We start from the raw sequence: 10,925 nt of genomic DNA on the forward strand, positions 1-10,925 counted from the left end.
CACATCATTATCCCCAGCCCAGCCCAGGCTTCAGGGATGCGTTTCCGCTCTCCTTGCTGGACCCCGGATCTATGCCAACCAGTGCTGCTGGCATGAACATCCATGTTGAGCCTCCTCTGGGACCCCTGGCGCTCCTGCCCCTCACAGGGAAGCACCCAGGTGCATGGGTGTGTGCCAACAGTTGCCTGGACCAGCCAGCTGCTCTGTGGACATAATTTGGGGAAGGGCCTTCAGACACGAAGACCTAGTCCCTGCACTCCAGAAGTTTAGGCTAGCAGGGACGATGTGGTGAGAAATGACAATACCAAACTGTCTATGCCACAAGGCAAATGAGTGGCTTGTGGACTGTGACCCTGGCATTCAGAGCCCTGTGGCTGGATCCATTTAGGAAGGCTTCCTGAAGACAGAAATGAGCAGACTTTAATGAACAAGTGGTATTGCCAAGGGCAAAAAGATGGGAGACAGTATTTCTGGGCAGAAGGGAAAGCACTGGCAAAGCATGGGAAGGCTGAAAACTGCAAAGCCTACCAGACCCAGAAGTGCTCCCAGCTGGCTAGAGTTAGGGGTTCAGATAGGGAAGGGTTGAAAACAGTGAGACTCAAAGTTGGTTTAGGATCAAGTGATGGTATCAGAAAGTCCTGCTAGAAGGTGGTAGCCAGCTGTTCAATTGAGAGGGTATGCAGGCTCCTTTGAGGATGGGAGCCAAACACTGAGACCGAGACTGAATGACTTGTTAATAGTCATTAGCACATGGGGAGGCATGGGGAGGGGGCGCTATGGCTGAGGTGGAAGCGAGTAGGGGAAATAACCGGGGCTCCCCAGAAAGGTAGGCGGCAGGACTACTGAGTGAAGACCATCCCTTTGCAGGAGTGGGACCACTGTGCTGTCAGTTCCCCTTCATTAAGCCACCAACGTGCCATGATCCAGTTTCGCAGGTCAGCTGGGCCTCTGCCAAGACTGCAGATGCGACTGGAGGCAGGCCTGCTAAGGAGGAACCTGAAGATTTATCTAGCTTGGAAAGCTCCTATAACCCCAGTGCCCACACCCAAACCCTTAGACTTGTGGTTAGGCTTCAGTCCGCCACCACGGAAAGACAAAGCACCTGTGAAATAAAGGAACGATGGAAGGAAAGAAAAGGACAAAATGAGACATCCTGCCCTATAAAAGGTTATCAATGATGTCCCATGATGCTAGATTAGTAATGAGGTTTGTGGCAGGCTGAGCAGTGGGTCCCCCAAGATGTCTGCCCTCAAATCCCCAGAACTCATGAATAGGTTACCTTACATGGCAAAAAGGTTGCTGATAAGCTGCCCTTAAAATAAGATTCTCTTGGATTATCCAGGTGGGCCCAGTGGCTTCACAAGGGTCCTTAAAAGTGAAAGAAAAGGAGCAGAAGGAGGGAGAGGGTGGGGGAGAGTGATGGAGAGAGAGAGAGAGAGAGAGAAGAGAGAGACAGATGTTGCTGGCTTGAAGGATGGAAGGGGGCCACAAACCAAAGAATGCTGGTGACCTCTAGAAATTGGACAAGATGAGGAAATGGATCCCCAAACCCCAGGGCGTCCAGAGAGAGAAACACAGCCCTGCCCACCCCTTGATTTCAGGGTCTTGGATGAAGGACCTGAGGGTTGGTTCTGCGCTAGGCACGGGGTGTCAATGAACTGACCCCATTTGACAAGCAAATTTCAGAAAACATTTTATTTTTTTTTTTGTCTTAATAACAATTACATTGGCTCAGCACAGGCTTATTCAATGTCAAGAGCAACTAAATTCATGAAATATGCTTGTCTTTTATGTCTATTTAAGTATAACATGTTCTACCTGCCAGCAGCCCTGGTCTTGGAGCGCGGCCTTTAAAACTCGATCACCTCCAGCATCCTTCTTATCTCCAACTGCCCCTCTTGAAAATGCAGTTTGTGTCTGAATTGTGTTGTACATGTTGAAACTACGTTAAGAGTAATACCCAGAGTGGATCTGATCCAAAGGGCTTATGAGTACCTCAAGGGCACAAAATTGCTTAGTAGCAGAATCCTTGCCTAAGAACAATCATCGTTAACTCTATGAGGCTATAAAGAAATGGTTTAAATCCTAATATTCCTAATATTCATCACTTATCAGAAACAGATATTTTTCTAAAACTTCTTAGCAGTTAAGGGGGGCTCAGCCCACAGAAATACGCCCCCAGATAACCTCAACGATCCTGCCTTCGCTTATCGGCATAATCCTTGCTCAGCCGTCTCATCACATCCCCGTGGCTTATCCCTTCCGTCTCATGCTTAATCGTTCTATAATTCTCCTGCACATACTTAGCAAAGGGCCTCACATGGGGCGCAATGGGGGTTCCATCCTTGCGAGTTAGCGGCAACATGACCAGAGGCCCCTTGCACTTGGCACAGATAAAGCGATCGGTGTTCAAGGATCTGGTATAGCGGCCAACCCTAATGAGGAAAGAGACACCACACAGCAAACTGATCAGTCAGCGGAACTCAGCATGTTCTCGGAGCTGCTGGCTGGAGGCCCAAAGCAAGGCTCTCAGGCCAGCTCCAAGTAGCAGAGCATGGAGAAAGAAGACGCGGAGAGGAGCAGAGGTTTACTCCACAGGCAGGCCAGCCATGGGCTTAATAACGAAACCACAAAGGGCCAGTTAGCTGGAGGCCACAGCGGAAACGTAACCGAAGAGAAGTCTGAGGCAGAGAGTCTTACCTGGTTTTGCACCGAGTACATTCATAATGGATCCTGTAGTTAATCTTATAGTTATGACAGCGGGTGACCATGGGCAGCTCCGGGTGCACCATGTTCGATTTCTTGGCGTAATATTTCCATGCGTCCCCATGAGAGTCACGGATGCCGTCAAGCAACCACGAGGCTGCGTGGCATATCTCATGGATCAAAGTGTCCCGGAGACGGTCTTGGAAGAGGGATGGAAAGAAATCATGAGCACCTGAACCACTGCCCTCCAGTCTGCTACCCAACCTCCTGAGACCCTCAACCCTGCCACACACGCGCCCCAGGTGGCTTAGTAGGAAAGCGATGCGGTGGTGTGCTGGAAACTGAACGGAGATGAAGAGTGAGGTGACGGGGCCCCAGACCTGGGCAGAGGCAAAGGAACGAGGATAGAAGGGTCATTGTGAAGATCTGGTGATTGGCTAGCTATGGGGGTGAGACCTTGAACCTTAGTTACCGGGTGAATAGAGACACCACCGCTGGCAACGGGAGCTACCTGCAGAGAGACAGTTAGCCTAATTGAAAGACAGCCAAGCCGATAATCATGTCCTCTGAGCAGAGGCACCTGGGTGGCACAGTCCATCGCTTGATTTTGGCTCAGATCTCGATCTCAGGGTAGTAGGACCGAGCCCCGTGTCAAGCTCTGTGCTCAGCATGGTCTGCTTCAGATTCTCTCTCTCCCTCTCGCCCTGCTCATGCTCTCTCTCTCTAAAATAAATGAATAAATCTTTCCCGAAAATTCTAAAAATAAGAAGTTAATGCCCCTGGAGCAAGGCATAGTAGGCCCAGCTACCCAGGAAGGACAGGTAAAGCTGTGGCATAGGCTGTCAGGAAACACCAGTATGTAAGAGTCACTACACAAGGAAAGGGCGCAGCCAGAAAGCTGCCTGTCACCTGCGGAGTCGCAGACTTTCAGGGAAATCTCGATCTTCGCATAACGCTGCTTCTTAGGGTAACGGGTCTCACCCGTGGTGCATAAGCCAGCGGTCCTCAGCATCTTTTTATTCCAGCCAATATCAATTTTCTCTGGTAGCTGAGAACAAATCAGCGAGCAAAGTGAGTCAGCAAGCAGTTTCAAGCAAACCAAAGACTATTTACTCAAGAGCCCTGCAAGGGGAGTGCCTGGGTGGCTCAGAGGGTTAAGCGTTTGCCTTCGGCTCAGGTCATGATCCCAGGGTCCTGGAATCGAGCCCCACGTTCAAACTCTCCATGGAGAGCCTGCTTCTCTCTCTGCCTCCACCCCCTCCCCCTGCTTGTGATCTCTCTCTCAAATAAATAAATAAAATCTTAAAAAAGAAAGAAAAGTTCTGCACATCTAAACATTCTGGGGAGAGTAAAAGCCAGGCTGAAGCCCAGGTGAAAATGACGCACAAGCCATCAGGACACAAGGGAGATGGCTGAGGGTACACGCACAAAGGACTTGAGCTGCCCCACATGGGGACACAGGTCAGGGGCAGCCAAGGAGAGAAGGGCAAACCCCGCTGAGGCAGGAGACGGAGCCCCTCCCCTCCCAGCATAAGAATGCAGAGGTGAAACTGCACATGCACCTCAGTCCCCTCATCAGCCATGTGATGTGACACCACTGTCATGGGGAGTGACTTCCCCAAAAGCTGGGGAACCTGGTTGTGTCAGCAGAAATAATAAAAGTCTGAAAATCCTAACAACTGCCAAGGCTCTGTTCTAGACACTTAAGGAGTATTACCTTCCCTAGGCCTAACAATAATTCTGTGGGGGCACCTGGGGGGCTCCATCAGTTACGTGTCTGCCTTCACCTTGGGTCATGATCCCAGAGTCCTGGGATCAAGCCCTGCATCAGGCTCCCTGCTCAGCAGGGGAGTCTGCTTCTCCCTCTCCCTGTGCCCCTCCTCCCCCTGCTCATGCACTCTCTCTCCGACAAATAAATAGTATCTTTAAAAAAGAACATTAATTCTATGAAATAGCAGGTACTATTATCGTTCCCATTTTACAGATGAGGACACTTAGGCAAAGAGTGGATAAGTAACTTGCCCAGGCTCACAGAGCTCCTTCCCATTATTCTTCAACATAAAGCCTCTCTTTCCAGATACTCAAGGATCAGCAGACGCCCTCTCCACCCCCCACACACAACTGCTGCTCTCTCTGCCTACCATCCTTCGAGAACCAGAAGTCTTACTTCCTGCAGGCAACCTTATTTCCTGACCAGTTGGGGCTCTCAGTGATTTTTCTGCCTCTGCTGATCTCCTGTGCTGGTAACAGTCTACCATAGATGATTAGCCACAAACACGTGTGATTTCTTTCACCTACAACTGCATCATCTCTCCACGTAAGCTGGCACTTCTCCAGAGCCGGAAATACACAGCTAACACATCCAAACACCTCACAGCTCCCGAGAGCACCAGGTGTCCAGCCGGTGCTCATCTAGCACTCATTCATCAATACCTTTTTATTAAACACCGAGCTGTTAAACAGGGTGTAGATTTTCTGAACCAGGCTATCCTTATTTTGCTTGAATTTCCTTCCGGAATACTGCTTCGCGTTTTCCAGGTCACGCAGGAAACATCCAGGTATTTTGCACGTTGCTTTCCTGCGAAGGTAAGTTCAACTGAGTTATGTACAGCTGGAGGAAGAAATGAGAGAAGTGCGCACATGCGGGTCATATCCAGAGAGACTGGGAAAAGGTGCCGGTTCCTCTTCCTTCCAGCTCCTTATAGGAGAGCAGTCCCCAGAGTTCCACGCATAGCCTTTTTTTTTTTTTTTTTCCGCTATTTGCATTCTCAGAGATGTGAAGCCCGTGGCTTCAACCTCAGCAGGAGTGATCCCACTCCTGTATCCGTATCCGCAGTCTGGAGCTCTCTTCTGGGGGATCCAGTTCCAAGTTGACAAGGTCCCCAGGTGCACTGCCAACTGATTAACCTGAGTACGTCCCCTGCTCAGTGTGTTTTGTTAGCGGACTTCTGTTATACCAGGCTGAAAACCTCAGAGACAGCTTAAAATCCATTTTCTCCCTTGTCCCATATTCAAATAAGCTCAAAAACCACAATCTCCTTCACATCTCTTCCAGCCAGACTTCCTTTGCACCCCATGGTCGCCAGCCTAGTTCATCTCCCCTCTGGGCCTTGCTGCTACAGTGTTCCTCTGTGTTCCTCCCCTCCAGGCCCTTTTTCTTTCTTTCTTCCTCCACTCCAACACCCCCCCACACACTATTCCGTCCCTCCCCAGCTTGCCATGACTGTGTAGTCTGCCCATTCAAGGCCCAGGTTAATTGGGCCCCAACCTCTGTCTCCAGCTACCATTTCCACCATGGCCAAGGTAGGCAAGTTAAATGTTCTCTGGACAGGAACTGTGATATCCTGAAGTCTGTTCATGTCTGGACACAACCAATTCGCCCCTGAGCCCTAGAATGACCATGTCTCCAGCTCTCCTGAGAACCCCCATCCATGTAGTGTTTTCTCCTTTGCAGAGAACTTCTTGTTGCCTTATCTTACTTAATCCTCACCAACACCCTTCAAAGAAGTGATTGCTATTCTCATCATCTCTACTTGGCGGAGACAAGAAACCGAAGGTCTGAGGTCAGGTGACTTCCCCCAAGTTCACAGGGACCCTGGATCTTTGGACCCAAATCTTGGGGTCTTTCCCATTAGACCCCTACTGTCATCCCATCTTTTGAGGTCTAATTGCACTGCACAAAGAATAGTGCTAAGTACATGGAGGACTTACACTTGTAATAACAATTCATTTCACCCTTTCATCCTAGCCACAACCACCCACAGGTCCCAAGAGATGAGCCCACTGAGCAGCACAGATGAAAACAGGAGCAAACACACGTAAGCTGAGTCTCTGACTTAATGGAACTCCTGAGATGGGGATTTTGCCAGGACACTCATGAATCCTGAAGTCACAAAAGAAGCCATCTGGGAGGGGACTGGGGTGGAGAGAGGGAATCAGAACAAAACCAGGCCAAGGCAGCTCAAGTCAGGGTCCTCATCCCCCAGAGTCCGAGACTGGTGACGAACATGGTCTGCCTCAAATTACCTTGTACTGAAAGCAAATTTGCATCCAAAAAGGTAGCAGATGAAAACCCAAACCATCTGCAGACCTCAGCAGAGAAGGGGGGACCCCCCCACCGTTGGCACCTATGTCAAGCAGGCCTTGTGACTTGGCCCACCTTCCCCTCAATGCCTCTGCCACTTCACTTGCAGGCAGAATACCTCCACATCAGAGGAACCAGCAAGACCCCAAATGGGTACATCAGATGCCATGACCAGCGAGCAGCCTGCACAGGAACAAGGCGAGGCACAACAGGAAGCCCACAGACTACCACAGGAAGCGCCAAGGCAACCGTGAGGAGTCCAAACACACTAACCTCCCTGGGCTGATGCGGAGGATGACGCCGCCCAGGGGCAGCTGACGGCCTCCTTCTGTCACACCACAGTAAAGCAATCTGGGAGCTGCCCAAGACACAAAGGCAGCTCATGGCTGTTATCTAGGAACCCAGAGAAGACCCTTGGCTGGCCACAGATCCACCCATGAGAGAACATGCCAAACGACGAGAGCTGCTTCTCTGAGCGACAAGTGCAGAAGAAGAGAGCGCCTCTCAGCTCAGGTTCAAGTGGCCCTGCTGTGCCCGTGCCTGCCAAGTCGTTCTTCTTCTCCCCTTAGGATGCATTTATTGTGGGGTGCATGGGTGGCTCAGTCATTAAGTGTCTGCCTTCGGCTCAGGTCATGATCCCAGGGTCCTGGGGTCGAGCCCCGCATCAGGCTCCATGCTCAGCAGGAAGCCTGCTTCTCTCTCTCTCCCACTCACCCTGCTTATGTTCCCTCTCTCACTGTGTCTCTCCCTGTCAAATAATAAATAAAACCTTTAAAAAAAAAAGATGCATTTATTGCTTCAAGATCCAGGTATAAACAAAACCAAAACCAAACAAGCAGAGTCCTTCAAACACATTTCTTGTCTTGTAAGATAATTCGGATGTAAGTATGTATGACTCCTGAACACGAGGAAGAACGAAGAAAATTATGCCTACTACACCGTCTTTTTAAGGGGAAAGGTGAGAACGTCCTGCAATCTGAATGGAAAAAAAAAAAAGTGTCAGTTTTTGGCTTCCTTTAAAGTATTAACATGTCTTTGGTCTAAGTGACCTGCTGTTCTCAGGACCAATCCCACACAGCCTAACAAAAATAAAGACACCATGAGCCATCAGTTTCACCCTGATGTTTAAGCTTTCGAAATGTTCAAGAACATCGACAAGCTGTAGGAGTAACTGGAGGCAGCCAAAGCACAGTGAAAACCCGAAAGGCAATCTTGACTGCCCCCTCCCAATTCCAATAGATGGGGACATGTCCACTCTGCCTTCCTACCATCTCCCCTGTGACTGCTTTGGTTTTGTGCCCACTGGTGGCAACAAGGCAGTATGTAGTCTGAAGAAGTCTCATGTTTGGCTACACATGAGTTTTTGACCTGAGTTTAAGGACCGAGGAAAGGCCAGCACTGATGTGGGGGCCAAAGGGCTCTGGACCCACCCAGGGGAGCACAGGAATTGTGGTAGGGCGCCCGTGCAGGGCTCTGCTGGGGACAAAAAGAGGTGGGGAGCAGTGCAGTGTCTCCTCCTCCTCTCCTCCGTCCTCCTCCCAATTTATGCCCCCCCCAATTCAGGGAATGAAGCCTTGTCCCCTCTCCAACCAGACTCCTCCATCCCCTGGAAGACCCTCCCACAGGTGCGGTGGACCACTTCACATGGACGGGACAACGGTACCATTAATTCCCATGCAGCTGAACATGAACAGTACGTACCCGGGCGTGCGTTTTTCAATTTTCCCTGCACCGGGCTTCTTCTTTGTAGGCGCACGTCTTTTGGAGACTCTCACAGCTGTAAAGATAATAGCTCATCTGTACCCTGAAAGCTGGGCCCATCCAGAACTGGAAGAAAGGTGCACCCAGGAGCAGCCCCCACAGCCACACCCAGAGCACCATCTAGAAAAGGTCTGAAGCCTGCATACTCTCCATTGGTTGGTGACAAAGTCTCCCTGAGTGAATCCCAGAGCTGTCAGCAGAGTAAGCTGGGTACGAGGCTGTCATAGGTAAAAGGACTATATAATGAGGTGATGTGAGCCTGCCGCTAGAGGTCAGATTGTGTGGGCAACTGAGGCACAGGCAGCATAAGGAACAGTGTAGCACATCTCATGCACTTGCCCTAAGGAAGTGGCTTAGGGGCGCCTGGGTGGCTCAGCCAGTTAAGCGTCTGCCTTGGGCTCAAGTCATGATCTCAGGGTGCTCAGATCGAACCCCTCATCTGGCTCCCTGCTTGGCGGGGAGCCTGCTTCTCCCTCTCCCTCTGCCCCTGTTCCTGTCCCTTTCTCTCTTCTCAAATAAAATCTTAAAAAAAACAATACAAGGAAGCATCTCAGATTCTAGGGTAGACCTTCACTCAGCATACAAGTCCAGCCTGTGTGTCTTTGGTTAGCCCCCATTTACTGCTGACCGCTGTAGCCAGAGACTTCTGTAACAGCAGTGTCATTCATTTGTTTACTGAAAAAAAGTATTAAACATCGACTATGTGCCGAATACCAAGCTAGACCCTGGGAGAGACTTAAAACTGAAGAGTCCTCCCACCCAGAGGCTCATCGTCCACTGGGGGGTGGGGGACAGATTCAGAAACACATCATAAGACAGCTGGGTAAGTGCTTTAGCAGGGACAGGCTCTGAGAACTTTGGGAACCCAGGAGGGAGGAGCCTCTCTGATGTCCGGCTCCCTACAGGAACTGACAATTGGGCTGGATCCCAAGAAAAATGGCATCTCCTTAGGATGAAAAGCACAGAGAGAAAGTGTGCCAGATCGAGGGAAAAACAGCTTCTAAGACACAGGTGTTCCTCCCCCACTTCCAGAAAAATCTTTTTGCCTGGGATGGCTATCTCCCTTAGCCACCAGGAAACTGCTGAAAGGCCCAAGGTCAGTAGGCAGGACAGACCTCTCAAGGGCAAAGCAGGCCTGGCTGGTGCACAGGGAGAGGGGAGAGCAGGGCGGATTCAGGAGGTCGGGTGTCCTTGAGGTGACCGGCTTACCAGGTGTCACACATATATTCTTGGTCTTACTCTTCCTCTTCCGTGGCTGCTCCACCACAGGTGCGGGCTTGTCATCTGCAATCTCCACCTCGGCTTCGGCACCTCGTGGTGGCTGGCCCAGATTTTCACCAAGATTCAGCTCCCCAGCATCATTAGAGGAACCACTTTGGGAGACATTGAAGACCTCCATCTCTTTTTCCTCTGAGGCAGTTTGGCCCTGATCACACGAATCCTCGTCTATTATGAGCACAGGGCCCTCAAAATCACTGTCATCATCAGTAATAACTATTGGTGGCTCCTTGGTGGCAGGGTGCTCCTCAGTGTCTGATAACACATCCAGAATCTCATCTGAAATTCACGAGACATGGTCACATATTCATATACTCCCTCTGCCCACCCCGCACACTCAACTTCAGATTATCGAGCACAAATGAAGCAAGCTGGAAACAGGGACGTTCAGAATCACATTAAGAATCTGTTATCTGGGGACGCCTGGGTGGCTCAGTTGGTTAAGCAGCTGCCTTCGGCTCAGGTCATGATCCCAGCATCCTGGGATCGAGTCCCACATCGGGCTCCTTGCTCCAGCAGGGAGCCTGCTTCTCCCTCTGCCTCTGCCTGCCATTCTGTCTGCCTGTGCTCGCTCTCCCCCCCTCTCTCTCTCTGATAAATAAATAAAATCTTAAAAAAAAAAAAAAAAGAATCTGTTATCTGGTTGTTGAGTGTGCTATTACAAACATTGGGGTGCATGCACCCCCTCGGATCTGTATTTTTCTATCCTTTGGTAAATACCTAGGAGTGCAATTGCTGGATTGTGGGGTTGGTCTATTTTTAACTTTTTTTTTTTTTTTAAAGATTTTATTTATCAGAGAGAGAGAGATTGACAGAGAACATAAACAGGTTCCCCACGGAGCTGGGAGCCCGAAGCAGGACTCAATCCTGGGACCCCAGGATCATGACCTGAGCCAAAGGCAGCCACTCAACCAACTGAGCCACCCAGGCACCCCTATTTTTAACTTTTTGAGGAACCTCCGTACTGTTCTCTGACGTGGATGGAGCTAGAGTGCATCATGCTAAGTGAGAACAAGTCAGTCAGAGAAAGACAAAAACCACAGGAAAAATCACTGAGAGGGGACAGCTAGCAGAACAGTAGCAGACTAGGGTTGCA

The 10,925-nt window shown here is 50.2% G+C and overlaps 1 protein-coding gene across 1 annotated transcript; it reads right to left on the reverse strand.

The window, feature by feature from the left end:
- Nucleotides 1-1,685: 1,685 nt before the first annotated feature.
- On the reverse strand, nt 1,686-10,108 carry GCNA (germ cell nuclear acidic peptidase; the record flags this gene model as incomplete). Its single annotated transcript, XM_082750769.1, has 6 exons — nt 1,686-2,435; nt 2,701-2,905; nt 3,616-3,754; nt 5,140-5,284; nt 8,492-8,567; nt 9,761-10,108. Coding segments are annotated over 6 exons (1,160 nt in total), but the record flags the coding sequence as incomplete, so codon positions are not given.
- Nucleotides 10,109-10,925: the final 817 nt, after the last annotated feature.

This window comes from Mustela nivalis, assembly GCF_964662115.1.
Source record: "Mustela nivalis genome assembly, contig: HAP1_SCAFFOLD_1828, whole genome shotgun sequence".
NCBI classification, from domain to species: Eukaryota; Metazoa; Chordata; class Mammalia; order Carnivora; family Mustelidae; genus Mustela; species Mustela nivalis.